The following is a 20,208-nucleotide window of genomic DNA, read 5'->3' on the forward strand; positions in this document are numbered from 1 at the left end:
GGGTTTCACCATGTTGGCCAGGCTGGTCTCGAACTCCTGACCTCGTGATCTGCCCGCCTCAGCTTCCCAAAGTGCTGGGATTACAGGCATGCACCGCGCCCGGTGCCTTTGCTCTTCTGTACTCAGATGCTTTGAGATCTTGGGTCCTTGCTCTTCCCAGAGGGACTGCCCCACCCAGGGTTAACCGGTTCCTGGAGATAGTGAACAACTCACCCAGGAGGTCCCTTGCAAACGCACACCACCCAATCCAGAGCCCACATCCACAAACACCTCCTTTATTAGGCTCTCTTACTCAGGACCAGTATCCAACTGCCCTGATCATCCCAAGGCCAGACACCAGACAACTAGGGAAAGTCCTTATACCCCAGCACCTGCTGCAGTTGTCAAACCAACCAATCCTAAGCCTGCTTACCTTGCCTCACCCATTCCTTCCCATGGAAACCACAATAAAGGCTCTTGCTCATGTTTTCCCCTCCTTCCCTCTGCCTCCTGACCAACCCAGTGCTTTCCTGTGCGGCTCTGCACGGCGCACCCTGCCTCTTGTTTCTATAACAAAGATCTTTCTCCATGACAGTCACTTCCATGTTGGCCTACCATGTCAGATTTCAGGACCCTTAAAACAGCTCTCTGCCGGGTGCAGCGGCTCACATCTGTAATCCCAACACTGTAGGAGGCTGAGGCGGGTGGATCACTTGAGGTCAGGAGCTTGAGACCAGCCTCACCAACATGGTAAAACCTCATCTCTACTAAAAATACAAAATTAGTTGGGTATGGTGACAGGCGCCTGCAGTCCCAGCTACTCGGGAGGCTGAGGCAGGAGAATCGCTTGAACCCAGGAGGCAGAGGTTGCAGTGAGCCATTGAACTCCAGCCTGTGCCACAAGAGCGAAACTGCATCTCAAAAATAAAAATAAAGCCCCAAGCCCACGGCTGGTCCACAGAAACTGCCTTGGCTGTGTTTGCATGTCTTTGATTAGGGGGACTGCAATCTCAGGAAAGGGGCCTCAGGCCTTTGCTGCAAATGCAAGCAAAGTAAGAGGTTAGGCTTTTCAGCATCATGCCTCCCTCCAGCGTGCAAGCCACAAGTCACATCCTTTCACCCTGGTATCCCAGGCCCTGGCACCCGGGGCCGCACACTTCTATGGAAACAGATCTGTGGGCAAAGCAGAGGCACCTTGGTCTGCAGTTACAGCCAGCTACCACCAGGTGGGTTCTGGAGCCTGTGATGGGGATCCTGGGATCTGTTAGCTGAGACTTCACAGGCCAGAACGACCTATGGAGAACAATTTAGATTTCTGTTCAAGGGCCTCACCGACTTCTCTGAGTATCTGACTCTGGAAGCCCCTACTCCAGGAAGCCAGAGTTATTTCCTGGGAGTCTCAACATGTGGGCAGGACAAGCCACCTGCCACTTCACCCCTTGGCATCCAAGGGAGGGGGACTCAGGACAGATAGACTTTGGTCAAGGGAACAAGAGGCCTGGGTGGGGGCTGCATGGGAGGGGGGAATGCAGGGGCCATCGGAGGCAATGGGAACCTAATGGTGGAGTGTCAAAGGAGAAGTGAGGTTCCAGTGGGAGGAGAACCAAAGGTGACTTCCCCCACTGGCCTGAGGGAGTGAACCCCAGATGGGGCCTGCAAGTGAACTCATGAGGTGTCCAACCCTGCCTGTGCCCCAGTTTCCACGGTGCAGGACAAATCCCTCAAAGTATGGGGGTCTTTGGGAGTACACCCCTGAAGTTCCAAATGAGGCTCATCTGTGTGTCCAAGTGTGAATTCCCAAGTGTCTGCAGGTGTGCATGTGTGCACGTGTGTGTTGAAGATGCAGAGTTGTACCTGTGGGATGCCAGGAAGCCACACACTCAGCGGGTTGGAAGATGACACCCTCATAGCTGGTGTATGCTGGAGCACAGGTGTGAACTCACACTCCCCTGCATGCACCTCCTTCCTGGAGAGGAGAGGTGAGCCTGGCCCTATAGGAACCATGAAGCCCTCTGGCTTTAACTAGATGCCTTCCTGCTTCCTGGTCTTCTTCAAGAGGGTCTGGAAATGGGTGCCCAGAACATTTGGACAGTCTAAGCATTGGGAGGGCACTTGGTGGCCATCTTGGTCCATTCCCACTGGCTGCTTGAACATCTTCAGCTTGACCATCAAAATGAAAAAAAAAAAAAAAAAAGGTAAATATTTGGAAGAAGTTACAAAGTAAGGCACTGATGTTTGAGCCAGCTGGAAAACACCAGAATCTGCCCAGCCCCTTTCAAGATTTCCAATTGCTTTGCACTGTGACCCTTCTCACTGGGATCCGACACCCCAGTTGTGACAAAGAAAATTTTCCTGTACACACCAGCAAGTGGAACAACTCTTACCCGCCCCTTTCCAGCTTCTAGACACTTTCTATATTTCCTTCATACAGATAAAAGTGTCCACCCATTCAGATGCTAAATGATAAATGTTCCAAGTAATTTTTATTTTAGAATACAAGAGAGGTACAAATGTATTTACAGTTGTACATATACAATCAAATAATAATATATCACAGTTTTGTAAATATCATTTTAGATAAATATTTACAAGGTTAAAGTGACCATTTTCTGGAAGCAGAACACAGTTTCTTGAAAACTCTATACATTTTATACTTTTCATTAATATTATACTTTCTTTATTTTACAAAACGCCCCACGGGAATCCTGGTAAATGACTGCAAAGTGTGAGAGGCGACACCAGAGGGCGCGCACGGCTGGAGTTTGAGGAAATGGGCAGGGACCGAGGGAAGTGTGGGCAGACGGGGCAGAACTCCTGGGACTGGGCACAGCTCGGATAACCAGCTATCGCCAGGCTCGGTAGGTGTGTCACCTTAACCTCCCGGGCAGCGGTTCCAGTCTTGCCCTCCTCTCGCTGAAGTGTGTGTGTTGGAAGGGGTTGGGGGGAACTTTCGCCTTCCAAGGCATGATGTCACAGCTGAAGCGGAGGGGTCATTGGTCCAACTCCCTCATTTTACAGATGGGGAAACTGAGGCCCAAAGAGGTGCAGGGTCTTGCTTGGGGTCCTACAGAGGATTTCCGTTGTGCCTCCACTTTCAACGTGCCTGGTGCACTGCAAAGAGCTCCTTCTGCATCCATCCCCAGGAGCCAGGTTTGGGGGTAAGCTGGCCTAAAGGAGAGAAGGGCCCAGAAGATGCAGGTCTCTCCGGGTCTCTTCCGGCTGCCCATGGACCCCAGTAGCCCGCACCTGTCAAGGTTGCATCAAGACTCCCGACACTTCAGGACACCAGTCCCAGGGGCCGGAAGAGGAGGTGGCGCCCCCACAAGCCCCGCGCCCGGCCGCACCCGGACAAGGAGGTCGCCCTCCCTTCATTCCGAAGCACAGGACTCTCGGTGGCGGAGGCGGGGACTCCCCTTCCTCTGCTGAGGGATCCTCGGGGCTCTAAATTCCGCTCTCCTGGCACCCACGAGGGGATGCCGGTCTGGGCGCCCGGTTCTATAACAGGAGGGAGACGGGGGCGAGGCCAGGCAGGAGGACCCACTCCCAGAGGCGGCGGCCGAGTAGCCGCACCAGCTGCGTGGCCTGGGTGAGGGACGCCGCCCTCAGTGTCCTCATCTGCGACACGGGCCGAGGCGGGAGTGCTCCAGCGCGCGGGGCTCCGCGGGGGCGCCGGGCCAGGGGTCTGGGCGGGAGGGCGAGTCGCGCTGCGGGGCCGGGGTGCCGAGGGCCCGGGAGCGCGCGGGGCCGGGCGAGGGCGCGGGAGCGGGCGCGCTCACAGCACCATGGCCGGCAGGTGGTGCGCGGCGGCAGCGGCGGCTGCGGCGGCGAGGGCGGGCGCGTGCGCGTGCGGGGCGGGCAGCGCGGGCGAATGTGCCTGCAGCGCGGCGCTGGGCGGCCGGTGGCGCGCGCTCTTCTGGTGGGCGCGCAGGCCGGCCAGCTGCGAGTAGGCGCTCTGGCACACCTGGCACTTGTACGGGCGCTCGCCCGTATGCAGGCGCACGTGGTTGCGCAGCGTGGACGACTGGCTGAAGCGGCGGTTGCAGAAGCGACACACGAAGGGCTTGTCCAGCGTGTGGATGCGCATGTGCGAGCGCAAGTTGCTGCGCGAGTTGAAGCCGCGGTGGCAGATGACACAGCGCATGCGGCCCGCGGGGCCCGCCGCCGAGTCCGCTGGGTGGAAGTCCTCTGGCCGCGGGGCGGTGCGGGAGAAGGGAGACGAGGAAAGGGAGAGAGCAGCCCCGTTAGAACCGGCGCCCTGCGGCCCGGGCCCCCAGCGCCCCCCGCCCGGGGGGTTCCGACCCTGAGGGCGGATGCTGCCTGGACGGTGGCAGACGGACAGGAGGGACAGCGAAGGGTCCCCCTGCGGGGGATCCAATAGGAGTTGGACTCACGATCGCGATGCGAGATCTCGGAGACTTAGCGACTCAGCCTAGCTAAACCTCAGCTTTCTCATCTGTAAAATGGAAACCTAGCACTGCCTCTTCGGGCGTACGATTGCCCGAGAGGATGAGAAAAGACGTCTATGGAAGGTCTCTGCGCTAAGCATCCGACCTGCCTTAGCCAGTGCCTGAGAGATGCCTGGATTGGAGCAGGCCTTCCGTAAAGGGGAGCAACTATGATGACCCCCACCAAACCTTTCATTAACTCATTCCACAAACATTTACTGAGTGCCTACTCTGTACCACGGAACTGCGCCTCGGTTTTCTCCTTCCTGAAATGGAGGTACTACTAGCATCGCCCTCGTAAGCCTAGTAAGGATCAGTGAAAAAAGTTTTTTGTTTTGTTTTTTTTGAGACGGAGTCTCCCTCTGTCGCCAGGCTGGAGTACAGTGGCGCGATCTCCACTCACTGCAGCCTCCGCCTCTTGGGTTCAAGTGACTCACCTGCCTCAGCTTCCCGAGTAGCTGGGACTACAGGTGTGCACCACCACGCCTAGCTAATTTTTGTATTTTTAGTAGAGACAGAGTTTCACCATGTTGACCAGGATGGTCTCAACCTCTTGACCTCGTGATCCGCCCACCTCGGCCTCCCAAAGTGCTGAGATTACAGGCGTGAGCCACAGCGCCTGGCCCAAAAAGTTTTTTTTTTTTTTTCGAGACAAGGTCTCGCTCTGTCACACAGGCTGGAGTGCAGTGGTGCCATCTCAGCTCACTGCAGCCTCGACCTCCCGGGTTCAAGTGATCCTTCCACCTCAGCCTCCCGGGTAGCTGGGACCACAGGCTCGTGCCAGCACACCTGGCTAATTTTTAAATTTTTTGTAGAAATGGGGTCTTGCTATGTTGCCCAGGCTGGTCTGGAACTCCTGGGCTCAATGATCCTCCTGTCTCTGCCTCCCAAAGTGCTAGGATTACAGGCATGAGCCACTATGCCCGGCCTAGAGAAATTAATGTTTGTAAAACATCAGCTGCAGAGCAAGGACTTAATAAACAGTAGCTCACCAGCTCAGGTTCATCCTCCAAAAATAAGGACCACCGACCACAGTACCTCATGCCTGTAATCCCAGCACTTTGGGAGGCAGAGGCAGGAGGATCATTTGAGCCCAGGAGTTCCAGACCAACTGGGAAACATGGCAAGACCCCCATCTGTACAATAAATTTAAAAAATTAGCCAGGTGTGGTGGTGCATGACTGTGGTCTCAGCTACCTGGGAGGCTGAGATGGGAGGATAGCTTGAGCCCAGGTGGTTGAGGCTGCAGTGAACCAAGATAGTGCCACTGTACTCTAGCCTGGGCAACAGAGAGAGATCCTGCCTCAAAAATAAATTAAATAAAATAAAAATATGGATAATCAAATTTCACAGGCCAGGTGCGGTGGCTTACACCTGTAATCTCAGCACTTTGGGAGGCCGAAGTGGGGAGATCGCTTGAGGTCAGGAGTTCAAGACTAGCTTGGCCAACATAACAAAACCCCATCTTTGGTAAAAATGCAAAAATTAGCTGGGCATGGTGGTGCATGCCTGTAATCCCAACTACTCGGGAGGCTGAGGCAGGAGAATTGCTTGAACCTGGGAGGCAGAGGTTGCAGTGAGCCAAGATCGCGCCACTGCACTCCAGCCTGGGTGACAGAGTGAAACTCAGTCTCAAAAAAGAAAAAAAATACACAGAGGTTTTATGGAGATCCAGTGGGATGATATCTGCCAAAGGTTTAGCCCAGGTCTTGGCAAGAAATAGTTGTTGAGCAAATGGTCTCTGCTGTGATGGGCCGCATCCCCGCAACACACACACAGGCACAGTCTGTCCTGCCTGCCTTCAACAGGCTTATACGAACACCTACTCTGTGCCAGACCCTGCACCAGACATCAGCGACAGGGCAAGGAAATATACAAGTTGTCAGAACCGGAAGGGAACTTAGAGATTATCTTACTTAGGACCTTCCCTTTACAGATGAGGAAACTGAGGCACAGGGCATTTCCAAGATTGCACAGCAGAACTAGAACTCAATCCAGGTTCCTGCTGCCCAGCCCCTTTCTTCTCCTGTCACACCTCATTGCCTCTCTGGTCTCCCCGACATACCCCCCACGCAGTCTATTTTGGCCAGGAAGCAGCAGGACCATCTCCCACCCATGCCCGGCCCATATGGCAGCTCCAGGGGCATCAGCCTCCTTGGACCTGTATGTCTTATCTGCTCAATGTTGCCAGACATTGAACTGAGGTCCCCGGAGGTCAAGAACCTCCCTGCCTCTCTCATTCTCTCTCTCCCCTCCCTGGGCTCCCCTCTCCATGGGTCTGTGTCTCAGTGGCCCCATGGAGAACACCTACCATGCTTGTTCTTTTTCTGGTCCTCCTCTAGCCCAGGCACACCAGGGATCCCCAGGAAGGTGTTATGTGAGTTTCCGTACCACACCAGCAGTTCCTGGTCGGGTGGGATCATCTGCAGGGAGGGAGGCAAGAGGAGGTCGGGGAGGCAGCAGCTGGGAGGTGAGAGTTGGGGATCTCTGAGCACCCCTTCACAGTCAGGAGACCTGGACCCAGTCTCAGCCCTGAGAAAGCCACACGGGCCCATTTCCACTGAGCTGTCCCAGCAAGCTGCATAAACACGGAAGACCCTGGGGTGTCAAACCCCTCTGTCCCCCTCTCCCTGCCCAGGCCATCTCTGTCCATGCTCTGGCCACAGGAGAGCTTCTAAGCTGACAGCACCAGAATGGACACCTCACAGCAAGCAGAAGTAATGGAAGATGGAAAATTAGAAATCTTTGCAATTCTTACGCAGGAGAACTAGAGTCAGCCAGCCCCTGGGGCTGCAGGGCTGAGCCAGATGTTTCCAAGAATTGTGGGCTGTGGGGCACCCTAGGGTACTTGGCTACACCCTGCGGGGATAATGTTCTGGAAACATCTCTTATCCAAAGCTGCCATAGACACCCCACATCACAGGTACTTCCCGACCAAGCACAGGGCTCTGAGTGTCTCCGTGCACATGGCAGATGCTAAAAAAGAAGCATTCGGATGGATGAACACCTCCACCTCAAGAAACATTGGGGTACACTGTCTTACACAGAGTCCAGTTCACCGCGTCCTAGGTCAATGACAGAGAACCCCACAAGTGATTTTGGGGCTCTGCTGCTCTCGGGGATGACCTGCCCCAGGCTCATGGCAAAGGATGTTGGTCAGAGGGTTTTGCAGTGATGATCCAGGGAGGTGTAAGGGGCCTGCTCTTGGGGTGGTACTGGCCATAAATATCACACGCTCCAGGACATCCCAAGGGGCCTGCCAGACCTCTCATGGAAGCCAGTTACCCCTCCCAAGTGGGGAAGCTCCAGGCCCTAGCCAGGCAGGGCATATGAGAGAAGGGACAGCCTATCACTATCCCGAGGCCTGGACCCCGGAAGTGCTGGCCTTGGCACCTGCCCCTGGGGGCCACTATCTGATGTGCCCAGAGAAACCCAGACACCCCCTGGCAACAGCTGGTTTGTTTTCCTGGAGGGTCCTTTATTAGTTGAAGCACAAAAGATCACATGGGATTCCATCTAGAGGTGTCTGAAACCAGGCCAGGATCCCGCATTGACTTCTGTGGTCAGAGACAAGGCCCCTTCTGTGTCTATTTGGTTCAGCCTGCAGAGCCCACACTCAGAACTCTGGTGTTCATTACGTCTTCCTTCCTCTGGTCAGAGCCTGGAAGACCCTCAGACCGTTGCAGCAAGCTCTGCTCACCCTTGAAAAGAAGGGAAAATGGAGGTCGGGCGTGGTCGCTCATGCCTGTAATCCTAGCACTTTGGGAGGCCGAAGCAGGTGGATTACTTGAGGCCAGGAGTTTGAGACTAGCCTGGGCAACATAGTAAAACCCTGTCTCTACAAAAAAATAGAAAAATTAGCTAGGCGTGGTGGGGCATGCCTATAGTCCCAGCTACCTGGGAGGCTGAGGCAGAACTGCTTGAACACAGGAGGCAGAGGTTGCAGTAAGCCGAGATTGCACCACTGCACTTCAGCCTGGGTGACCACTCCAGCCTGGATGACAGAGCAAGAGCCTGTCTCAAGAAAAAAAAAAAAAAAAAAAAGGAAGAAGAAGAAGAAGGGGAGGTCGAAAGAGAAGGGGTGCAAACAGGAGGGTGTGAGGGGGCTTAGGCGACAGCTATCCTCCTGAGACTCAGCCTAGAGTCACCACATCCATTTCCTCATGCCTCCATGGTTCATGGGGCATCATGGCGAGCCTTAGGATCAGTAAGTGACAAGAAGCCAACGTGGAAACACCAAGCGCAGTCCCAGAAGCCACAGAAAGTTAGATGGTGCCTCCCAGAAAGTGGACAGATTACAATCTGGCACCACAGCCAGAGTCCTGGTGACCTCTCTGCTCATTCATAGTCATGACCACTGTCCAGGAGGCCAGCAGGTCAGAGGTGGAGGCCTCTTCTGGAAAGGGGCAGAGAAGAAAGAGGTTCTGATTTGGGTTTTTTGTTTGTTTGTTTTTTTACATTTTTAAAAATTCTACTTGTTTTCCAGACCTCACCGGGATAGAAGGAAGAGGTTTTGTGAACCTCCCAGAAAAGCAGATGATGGCATTGAAATATTTAACATAAATTAATTGTGAAGGAAATCTGTCTACGAGATGGTGCAGATGAGCCCTCTGTCACCAGGTCCCTGTGTGACCTTAGGCAAGTCACTTTGCCTTTCTGTGCTCCTCAAATGAGGGGGTCAGGGAACATGGTCCCTGAGTTCCCCCCAACTCTAAGACTCTGGTTGTAAGTCACCTCCAACATTGTCCCGACCCTTGGCTTCCAGTCTTGGATGAAACCAGACACGTTGATGTCATGGTTCTTCCAAAGCAATCAGCATCCTCCCCCAGACCGCTGGAGACGCTCCACAGAGGGTTCCTGCCCAGTCTGGAGTCAGACATATTGGGGTCCACTAGGCTCCCCATCTGCTGAGCAAGTGACCTTGGGCAAGTTGCCTCACGTCGTGGGGCCTGTTTCCTCACATTGCCATGGCCACACTGAGTGGTTTTTGGGGTGCAGCGGAGCCATATGCATAAAGCTCTTTGCATAATCGAGACGTGGAAGCGCCAGTGATTGTTTTCCTGGAGCCCACCAACCTCTCAGAGAAGATGGCAGCGGTTTCTGGCACGTCCAGCTCTCCGCAGGAGTGCTCGCTGAGTTGCAGAGGCTGCTGGTTCGGTGGAAGCCCAGGGTGACCAGGGTTCTGCCGTCAGTGTCCAGCAAGAACACAGCCTGGGCCCGAATGCTCCAAGGACACCAGCCCCATGCAGGTACCCCCACTTCCCAGCCCCATCTCCCCCAGAAGAGAAGCCAACTCCTCCAGCACAGATGTGGGATGAGATGGTAGGCTCAGCCAGCCCCCAGTGGAACTCCACCTCCAGGCTCCAGGCCTGGGGGTCATCAAATACTAAGCCAACATCAGCCTTTTAATTTTAATTGAAAACAACTACTATTAAATATAAAATAAATACAATAACAGTAGGCTGGGTGCAGTGGCTTATGCCTGTAACCCCAGCACTTTGGGAGGCCGAGGCGGGCAGATCACTTGAGGTCAGGAGTTTGAGACCATCCTGGCCAACATGGTGAAACGCCATCTCTACTAAAAATACAAAAATTAGCTGGACGTGGTGTGTGCGCCTGTAATCCCAGCTGCTCAGGAGGCTGAGGCAGGAGAATCGCCTGAACTTGAGAGGCAAAGATTGCAGTGAGCTGAGATCGCGCCACTGCACTCCAGTCCAGCCAACAGAGTGGAACCCCATCTCAAAAAATGAATAAATAAAATAAAATAAGAACTCTGATGGCAACAATTGCAGCATAAGGGTGAGTCATTTATTTACTAAGAACGCTTTTAATGTACTAAAATTAATTTTACTAATGAATTTAAAACTTTAAAACAGCAATGCAGACATATGGACCAAATTGTATAAACATATAACGCGGTATAAAATGAGAAGTCACTCTCTGCCACTCTGGATGCCAGCCACTGTCGCTGGTTTGCTGCTTGTCTTTCCCCTGAAGGGTTTGCCACTTTGAGACAATTTTAAAATGCTGACTTAAGGTTCATGGAGAGTAGCATGATGCCGTCTACATCATGCCTCTGACTTTTTAAAAAATAATGAGCACATATTACTTCTGTACACACACACACATTATTTTTTAAAAGCAAGAAAATCAATTAAGAAGAGCCTACAGGTTGGGTGCAGTGGCTCTCACCTGTAATCCCAGCATTTTGAGAGGCCGAGGTGGGTGGATCACTTGAGGCCAGGGGTTCAAGACCAGCCTGGCCAACATGGTGAAACCCTGTTTCTACTAAAAATACAAAAATGAGGCCGGGCACAGTGACTCACACCTGTAATCCCAGCACTTTGGGAGGCCGAAGCGGGTGGATAACGAGGTCAGGAGTTTGAGATCAGCCTGGCTAACATAGTGAAACCCTGTCTCTACTAAAAATACAAAAATTAGCTGGGTGTGGTGGCACACAACTGTAGTCCCAGCTACTCGGGAGGCTGAGGCAGGAGAATCTCTTGAACCCAGGAGGCAGAGGTTGCAGTGAGCCGAGATGGCACCATTGCACTCCAGCCTGGGAGACAGAGCAAGACTCTGTCTCAAAAAAAGAAAAAGAAAAAAAAAAAAGAAAGGAAGGAAGAAAGAAAGAAAGAAAGAAAGAAAAGAAAAGAAAAAGAAAAAATAATAATAATGGCCAAACTCGGTGGCTCACGCCTGTAATCCCAGCACTTTGGGAGGCCGAGGTCGGCGAATCACCTGAGGTTGGGAGTTCGAGACCAGCCTGACCAACATGGAGAAACCCTGTATCTACTTAAAATACAAAATTAGCCGGGAGTGGTGGTGCATGCCTGTAATCCCAGCTACTCAGGAGGCTGAGGCAAGAGAATCACTTGAATCCAGAAGGCGGAGGTTGTGGTGAGCCAAGATGGCTCCACCGCACTCCAGCCTGGGCAACAAGAGCGAAACTCCATCTCAAAAAAAAAAAAAAATTAGCCGGGAGTGGTGGCACGTGCCTGTACTCCCATCTAGCCAGGTGGCTGAGGCACGAGAATTGTTTAATCACCTGAACCCAGGAGGCGGAGGTTGTAGTGAGCTCAGCACTCCGGCCTCAGAGACAGAGCAAGATTGTCTTCAAAAGAAAAAAAAAAAAAAGAGCCTGCTGGAATTGAGAATGACACGTATTTCCAGACAGCTAGAAGCCAGCAACCCCACCTGCCCAGAGGCTGGGAACTGGGAGTCTCTCTCAGCCCTTCTGTGCCCAGTGCCCAGGCCTCTGGTGTCTGCCTGCTCCCAGGCATCCGCCATCAACAACCTTCTACTACCAAACCCAGGAAACCCAGGAACCTGCAGCTTCTTCCCTGGAACCCTGGGATCACTGTGCAGAGGCTCCTGGGGTCCCACCAGCTGACTGCCTGGATGCAAAGAACAGCCACCATGCCCTCCAGGCCCCCTGTGCAGAGCACTCTTTACTGCTGAGACTCAGGCCTGGCCTGGCAGACCGAGGCTCTCTGCTGGGGCTTGGAGAAGCAGGATCGGTTGGTCTTTCACTTTTTTGGGGAGCAGGAAAAGGCTCAGGACACAAAACAAACAAAGCAATTCCCAAAAGAACTGAGTCCTGTACCACAAAACCCACATCAGCAGAACTCTGGAATACCAGTGCCTGAGTCTCTTTTGACAAATGGACATGCCCTCTCAACGTGCTTCTCTGGGCCCTGTCAGCCCAGAAGGTCTGTCCTGCCTCACTTTCTCAATTTTTATTATAAATTGGAAATGAGAGAATTTTGGGTTTGTTTTCCTGCTGTAAATTCATATCCTGCCACTGAACATGCTCCCAGGAGACTGCAAATACCCTCCCCTTCTCCACAGGGTCTGAAGTCCTAGTGTAAAAGGATCTCAATGCCATCTGGACAAACATCAATTTCCATTGTACCACAGATGTCCTGACACACCAATTAATAGAGTTCCAACAAATAGATACTGGCCAGGGAGGCCACATGGTATGGTGACTCAGCGCTCCAGCTCTGGGCTCAGATGGGCCTGGGTTCCCATCGCAGCTCAGCAACTTCCCGTAACCTCCCTAACATTTCAGTTTCACCGTGATAAAAATGAGGATAGTAACAGACAGCAGCACTCTGAGGGCTTAGCAGATTCTATTTTTTTAAAAGTTGTTGGCCAGAGGCAGTGGCTTATACCTGTAATCCCAGCACTTTGGGAGGCTGAGGCGGGCAGATCACCTGAGGTCAGGAGTCCGAGACCAGCCTGGCCAACATGGTGAAATCTACTAAAAATACAAAAATTAGCCAGGCATGGTGGCGCATGCCTGTAATCTCAGCTGCTTGGGAGGCAGGAGAATTGCTTGAACCCAGGAGGCGGAGATTGTAGTGAGCCAAGATTGCACCACTGCACTCCAGCCTGGACGACAGAGTAAGACTCCATCTCAAAAAAAAAAAAAAAATTAAAAAGTTGCTAAGACGCTTTTAATCCTTCAACATTTAGTGGCCACTTGCTATGTGCTAGGTACTTTCTAGAACTGTCATTTTAGGCACCTGAAGTTATAGTCAATTCGGTGACTGGAGTAAGCCGGGAGGTTCCCCAGGGGTCACATCAGTGGATCCAACCAGATGCACGCCCTGCTTGGGCGCCTCCACTGACTACCTGAGCTCTAAAAACCCCATTGCCTTCGTCTCTGTTGAGAAGGCTGTTATTCTGTATTTATGGAGAGTTTTAGAGCAGCAATAGCATATTCTGCTTATTGAATAAAGATGTTCCTTACTATTTTTGACAAGTAATGGGTTACTGTTATGAAATATGAGCGGCAGTTCTGAGTGGCAGAAAGTTTAAGAAAACATCAGAGCAGAGGTCCTTCTCCTTGGCTAACTCACCCACACACACAGAATAAACAGCCGATTGATTCCCAAGTCGTCCAGGGAGTGGCCTGGGAAACAGCAGCATCTTCTGGTCTAGCCCACAAGGACTGTGTGAGCTCTGGGCCTCGGCCTCATCTCGAGGGTGGCCACATACACCCAGACACACAATTTATCTGGTAAGTGGAATCTGACATTGTGACAAAATGATTTGAGAAACCTGCCACCACAAAAAATATATCCAACTTTAAAAGTAAAATGGATAGCATTTTGATTCCTTGTCATTCACGCAAACAGTCCCTTCTTAGAAGTCTTGCTAACTCTGTAAAAGCATTGACAGCCATACTGGTGGATCTGTCTATATCACATATGTTATCACATATCTATACCTATATCGTATATGTGTGTGTGTGTCTGTGTGTGTGTGTGTGTGTGTCCTGATCCTCTTTTTTTGGTTGTTGTTGTTGAGACAGAGTCTCGCTTTGTCAGCCAGGCTGGAGTGCAATGCTGCTGATAGCTCACTACAACCTCCACCTCCTGGGTTCAAGCAATTCTCCTGCCCCAGGCTCCGGAGTAGCTGGGATTACAGGCACCCACCACCACGCCCGGCTAGTTTTTGTGTTTTTAGTAGAGATGGGGTTTCACCGTGTTGGCCAGGCTGATCTTACACTCCTGACCTCACGTGATTTGTCTACCTCATCCTCTGAAAATGCTGGGATTACAGGCGTAAGGCACCATGCTCTGCCTGATCCTCTTTTTTCAATTTAAATTCCTGATCGAATGTAGAGGACCATTTTTCCTAATCCTATAAACCCAGTTGCTTCCCTGAAGATATTCTTCAGCCTCTTTGCCCTTGGACTGAATTTCTGTCTAAATTTCTATTCGTGTTTCCTGTTTTGTTTGGCTTCTAGCCGGTGTGACCTGCGCAGCAAGATGAGACTCCGGTCACCACATCTGCCTCAGCCTGGAGCCCTCTTGCCAAAATTATGTAGGCGTTTCTGGTCTGTCTCTTGTGTTCACATGTGTGGGCATGTGTGTGTGTATGGGGTTGGTGAGGGGATGGGTGGGAGCCCTCCATCGCATCTGTATCAGGATGGCTGGGAAGGAGGGTATGAAGGTGAAGATGTGTGTGACAGGATGGTGGGGTGAGGATTTGGAAGGGTGCATTCTGTTAGATGTGGGGTTCAGCCGCACTGGAAGCCAATTTTAGGATGCGGTGGCCCAGCCAGATGGTCAAGGAGCCACCTCTGTCCTGGGCCTGCGCTACCTTCAGTCCTCTCTGCACCCTGCCTCACAGCCGTCTTACCTCACTTGAAACCCAATCCAGGAACCGCTCAGCTTTTTTTTATCCTCCACCTCCTGCTCCTTCAAGCACCACCCCTCAGCTGGGACCCAGGCTAGTCTCCCTGCTGTCACCTCTGGGAGAGTCCCTAGGGCCTTGTTATTCAGGGACAACCAAAGGAACCCATCCCAGAAGCTACTAGGCCCTGGCACCCCCAGGGGTCTTAGAAAGAGCTTCAGGGTCTGAGTCCTGGGGAGAAAATGGAACATGGACTGAAGGTCAGTCGCTCTCTGCTCCTCTAGAACACCCCAAAATCTCCATCAAGCTCCAGCCCTGCCCCAAGGGGAGCAGAGAAGTGTGGTGGGAAGCGCCTGACCGCCTCTGCACAGCACTTGCTACCAGTCTACCCCCAGCAGCCGGTGGGTAGGTGGGCAACTTGCCTCTACTTCTGGGCCAGATTTCCCGCCAAAGGACGCTGTCATTGGAGGGTCCCAGTGTGGGCCTGCCCGGGTGACCACCTCTCTGCTTGGTTTGTACCCTCCGCCACTGCCCAGATACCTGGATCTTTTCTGCCTCTGCCCAAGCACTGCCCTACCAGGAAGCCCTCCTTTTCCCATTCTCCTCTGAACCTTCCTGGCTCAGCCTCATCCCTGCCACACCACAGGAAGTGATATTTACCTGCTGTCTTTTTTCTTTTTTTTTTTTTTGAGATGGAGTCTCATTGTGTCGCCCAGGCTGGAGTGCAGTGGCGTGATCTCGGCTCACTGCAACCTCTGCCTTCCTGGTTCAAGCAATCCTCATGCCTTAGCCTCCTCAGTAGCTGAGATTACAGGCGCCCGCCACCACGCCCTGCTAATTTTTGTATTTTTATTAGAGATGAGGTCTCACCATGTTGGCCTGGCTGGTCTTGAACTCCTGACCTCAGGTAATTCACTCACCTCGGCCTCCCAAAATGCTGGGATTACAGGCATAAGCCACCATGTTCAGCCTGTTTCCTGGCCCTGTCTGTCTCCTCTGAGAAGGCTCAGGAAGTGCAGCTATTAGTGCTAACACTCTCCCCAGATGGCCTGCAAAACCCCTAAGTCTGCTGCCACCAAGGGAGACCTGGTTTTCTGGTCCGTAAACTGTAAATAATCACAGAGTCCTCCTCCTGGGGCTGTGTGGGGATTAAATACCGTACTGCATATCCAGCATCTGGGAGAAGCCTGACACACGGGAAGCCATTGCTGAGACTGGAGTCATGAGCCGTAAGCCACTGGTGCCCATGCATGCAGAATGAGGGCCATCAGACCGCTAAATGGCTTCAGACACATCCCCTCTCTCCTACCCCAACTCGTTCCCTGGGCTGCTTCTCCTCATCTTGCTTCTCTGTGTCTCTGTGACCCCTGGACATCGGGACACCCTCAGCCAACATCCAGGGACCTCACTATTGGGATGCTCGTAACATTCCCAATGGCATCAAGTTGAGAACCCTATCCTTTCTGATCTGCAGCAGAAAGCTTCCCATGGAGGTCACACACCTGGAGAGTGGGGTGTCTGGAGACCACCTGTCTGCTGTAGCCCCATGGCCTGAGCAAAACCAGCAAGGCCAGTGTCAGCTCCCCCTCTGTCCACTGTGGTTCCTGGACATCACTGCCCTGCACACCTCCCCACACCGGGTTTACCAGCTGGTCCCTACACAACAGTGCACACACACACACCTCAATGGCCTTGTAGAAGATGCTGGTGCCGATCTGGACCACCTCTAGGTTCTGTTCCTGCTCATTACGTGCACACTTGATGTAGGTCATCCAGCTCCGGTGGTCCTCCTGGCTGGCATCTATGAAGTAGCGCACCGTGCCATCCTCATTGAACACCTGGGCACAGATGGATCAAGGACCAGGTAAGGCAGGGCTATGCCATGTGTACAATCTTCCAGGCACTTCCACACACACAGTCTCCATCCTCACAACAGCCCCAGGAAGTGGATAAAGCTTCATTTTCCCACTGAGGAAAGGAAGGCTGGAGAGGTTCAGGGACTTGCTTGAGGCTACCCTATTGGAAGTGGCCCACAGGGAGTCAGTCTCCAAGGCCCTATGGGCTGACCATGATACACGCTCCTGATGCCATGTCCTCCCTACCCCCAGAAGAAAAGGGTCTCCAAGGATCACTGCTCAGACAAAGTGGCCCTGAGCTATTTCAAGGGATGCAGAGGTGCTCCCCATGGCACTGGGAACATCAGCCAGGACCTCAGAGAGGGAGGATCCTGGAGCCCAGGGAGAAGGGCTGGCTCGCTGTGGCACTCCAGTTTGGCCTAAACCCCTTCACACGAGCTGCCAAGGCCACTCGGAGGTCATACTTGACCCCAACTTCCTGACTCAGCAACTGGAGAATGTGGTTAGTGGCCCAGCCCTCCAGAGAAGGGAGAAGATGAGGTCAAGAGAGGCCTCGGGCCATCCCCCAGGTATATAAAGTTGGGCTTCTCCAGAGTCTGCCAGGAGGGGCCTGGAGTGGGAGAGCAGGTGAGGGAATAGGATTAGGAAGAGTGTGCACCAGTCTGGCACACTGGTTTCCCGTTCTGCAAGGTTAGGAGGAAGCACAGGGGTGGCCCTCCCTGGCACTGTCACTGTCATGGGTGGAAAGGCCTAGGATGGAAGCCTCCTGGAGCTTCTGTTTCTCTGGGTAAAAAGGGAACGGTAAGGCATGGGCTGCTGAGGTCATCCGTGACTGCAGGCTGGGGACACAGAAGCTGACTCAGTGCCAGCTCAGCCACAGTCATTGTGAAGGTCATTCTACCTTCACCAGGCCTTCTCCTTTCCAGCCCCACCTCACCCCCAGCCCAGGACTGGCCTTGAGGGGCTTCCCAGGCTGCTTCTGGGGCCAGGGAAAGAATATAAGTAGCTGGTGGGTAGCCTGGAGGGAGGGCACGTGGGGACCCTGGGCAAGCCACCTGACTGCTCTGGGTCTCAGTGCCCTCATCTGCCAACTGGAGCCAACCACAGTCCTGCTCTGCCGGGGTGTCCCGGGGAAGGAGGGTCGGATTTTCCGTGCCTAGAGGTGGGGCGAGCTCCAGGCTCGGGTGGCTTAGAGTCCCGGCTCAGGGGCGTCCAGGCGGGGAGTGTCCGCTGCTCCCAGCCCGGTGGAAGCGGCGATGGCCGGACATCGCAGGCCCAACCGCGGCCAGCTCCCCTCGCTGGTCCCTGCGCCCCTCTGCCCCAGCCCGCGCGCGCATACCTCCCACATGAGGTTGTTGTTCTTGCAGATGTCCACGTGCTCCGGGGCGATCACGCGGCCAGTGAAGGGGCCCATCTCGGTGCCCGCCTTGATCCACGTCTTGGAGAAGATGCCGAGGCCCTCGCCAGGGATGGAGCTCTGAGCAATGATCACCTCCGCCGGCAGCACCAGGCTGGACAGCTTCTGCACTTCTGTGGCGGCAGGGCCAGGAAAACAGGTCAGAGACCGAGGCAGCCGAGGACCAGCCCTTCCTTCCCCACCTGGACCCCGGCTTCGGTCCTGCCCAGACCGGCCAAACCCAAGTCGGCCCCAAATCCAAAGAAGCCACCCGGGTGTTGGGGGCAGTCGGATGTGCAGAGGCTCAAAGACCTGTCCTCTGTTTGCAACCTGGGGACCCTCCGTGCCCTGGAAAGGGAGTGGTGCGTTGGGGATCATTTTTAGAAACGGGTTTTTAGTCTCTCCGCGAATTCTCAAAGCATTCACAACTTCTTCCGCCCTCTGCCCCGGATAAGTTTAAGAATTAATGAGCCAACGGCAGCGAGCGGTTTTATGCACGGGAGAACTGAGGCCATGTCCTGCAAGGAGGTGAAGGCCAACCGGAGACTCTTTCGCCTAGTCGGGTTCCGGGAGCCCACTGTGCGTCCAGGCTCCGGGCAATGGCAGAGGAGCCAGGCCGTGATCAGCGCTGGGGACAGACCTTGGGCTGGCAGGTGTTGGAGGTGCCAAAGAAGCACCCGCAGCAGTTGGCTAGGCTCCGCGCTCGCTGTGTGACCTCGGGCGCGCCCGAGTCCCTCTGCTCCCAGGCCGTGGGGTGCCAGGGAGGGCGGCGCCCGGGCTCAGACAAACCCCGATGTCTTCCCTCTGGGCGGGGAGGAGCCGCAGCGGCCCCCAGCTCCCCGAGGGTTCTCCTGTTGGGCCTCTGCGGCCGGGCTGGGAGCTGCGAGGCGTACAGGGGCGGCCTCCATGTCTTACAAGGTTCCCCTCTAAGCTACCTGGGAAAATACCCGGCGAGCGGGCCGGCTGAAAGGGGGGGGGGTTAAACGGTGTCCATTGCGGCGCGGCCGGCAATTTGTCACGCTGTTAAAGTGATCGCATTCATTCGGCTCCATTCGAAAGAAATTGCTAATTCTAAATTCATTAGCCCTGGAAGAATGCTGTAGCAGTAAATTGTAGCTCAATGCGGAGGGGACTTGTTTAAAAGGGGCCGAGGAATTCCCCTTACAAAAAGGGGGGATTAGATGGTTGACATAGCGTGAATGGAAGTGGAATTAGTCTTCACGGTAAATTAAGAGAGGAACAGAAATCGTAAAGGGGGAAAAGAGGGCGACGCGCAGAGATGCCAGAGCCAGGGAAAGATATTGTTTGCGGGTTGATGAATGAGGAATAAGAACTTGAGACATCTTAAAGAAAAGAAACTTTTCTCGCTCTCTCTTTCTCTCCCCCGCTCTCCCCGCGGCTTTTTCTCCCCGCCCGCCCTCCCTCCACCCCCTCCCCAGCCCCGGCTGCCTTTTAAAGTTCTTGGTTTAAGTGGGAACTTTCGCGGGTCAAGCCCAAGTTAACTAAATGAATTTAAAACCCCTTCTTTTTGAGTCAACTGCTATTACACGCCTAGTAAGGCTTTAAATGCCAGGAACCCGCCAGCTCAAGCGCGGGAGGGGAAGGGAGGGGCCGGCGGGGGCGAGGGAGCCGAGCGACGGGGTCGCCGGGATCGGTCCTTGAGCCGTGTGGACTGCGGAGCTGCCCCGCGCCCCACCTCGGCTTGGTGGCTCGCGTCCTTGTTTGGTCCATGGGGAAACTAAGGTGCACGGAGCGCCGGGAGCGCCCAGGTTGGCGCAAGGAGCAGAGAGGCCGGGTATCCCAGCCGCGTCTCGCGCATCGCCAGGACGGGAATGGGGGTCGCCCGGAGGAGGGATTGCGCCAGGCCCCGACGGCTTGACTCACCGCCGGAGAAGGACTGCGCCAGCACCTCGGCGGTGAAGGCCGTCTTGGGGCTGGCGTGGTGGCTCTTGTCCTCGAAGAGCTGCTCCCCGAGCACGTTGCGCCAGCGGCCATACAGGAAGCTGTGCAGAATGTCGGAGGTGATGACCTCGGCCAGCGCCAGTCCCGGCGCCTTCAGCCCGGTCTTGAGCACCAGGGCCTCAGCTGGGAGCACGGAGCCCATCATGGGCGGCCCGGAGCTCCCCGGCACCGGGGGACGGCCGGGCCGACGGGGGAGGTGGGCGGGCGAGAGGGGAGCCCAAGGGGCGAGAGAAGAGGGCTGCGATGGAGAAGGAACCAGAGCAGGGGGAGGACAGAGAGGAGGAGGACACAGGAGGGAGCGGGAGGTGAGGGGGCGACTGGGAGGAAAGTGAACGAGGGGGAGAGAGGAAGAGAGATGGTGAAATCTGTAGAGATGGCAAAGGAGGCGCGGCGGGTGGAGAGACGCGGGTGGAGGCGGAGG

The 20,208-nt window shown here is 54.3% G+C and overlaps 1 protein-coding gene across 1 annotated transcript; it reads right to left on the reverse strand.

The window, feature by feature from the left end:
* Positions 1-2,429: 2,429 nt before the first annotated feature.
* On the reverse strand, positions 2,430-19,986 carry PRDM12 (PR/SET domain 12). The gene is made up of 5 exons (XM_030920268.1): positions 19,710-19,986; positions 17,769-17,959; positions 16,256-16,411; positions 6,736-6,847; positions 2,430-4,164 (listed from the first exon to the last, which is right to left on the reverse strand). The coding sequence occupies exons 1-5, from the start codon at positions 19,930-19,932 to the stop codon at positions 3,752-3,754; spliced, it is 1,095 nt and encodes a 364-aa protein (XP_030776128.1). The 5' UTR covers positions 19,933-19,986; the 3' UTR covers positions 2,430-3,751.
* Positions 19,987-20,208: the final 222 nt, after the last annotated feature.

Source organism: Rhinopithecus roxellana, chromosome 16, assembly GCF_007565055.1.
Source record: "Rhinopithecus roxellana isolate Shanxi Qingling chromosome 16, ASM756505v1, whole genome shotgun sequence".
NCBI lineage: Eukaryota > Metazoa > Chordata > Mammalia > Primates > Cercopithecidae > Rhinopithecus > Rhinopithecus roxellana.

Excerpts from the sequence above, each read along its gene's own strand:
- PRDM12 (XM_030920268.1), bottom strand. The coding sequence starts at position 19,932 with ATGATGGGCTCCGTGCTCCCAGCTGAGGCCCTGGTGCTCAAGACCGGG. Across the intron at positions 6,848-16,255 it reads TCTTCTACAAGGCCATTGAG|ATGATCCCACCCGACCAGGA; the intron begins GTGTGTGTGTGT and ends CCCTCCCTGCAG. Across the intron at positions 4,165-6,735 it reads CCAGAAAAAGAACAAGCATG|AGGACTTCCACCCAGCGGAC; the intron begins GTAGGTGTTCTC and ends CCCCGCGGCCAG.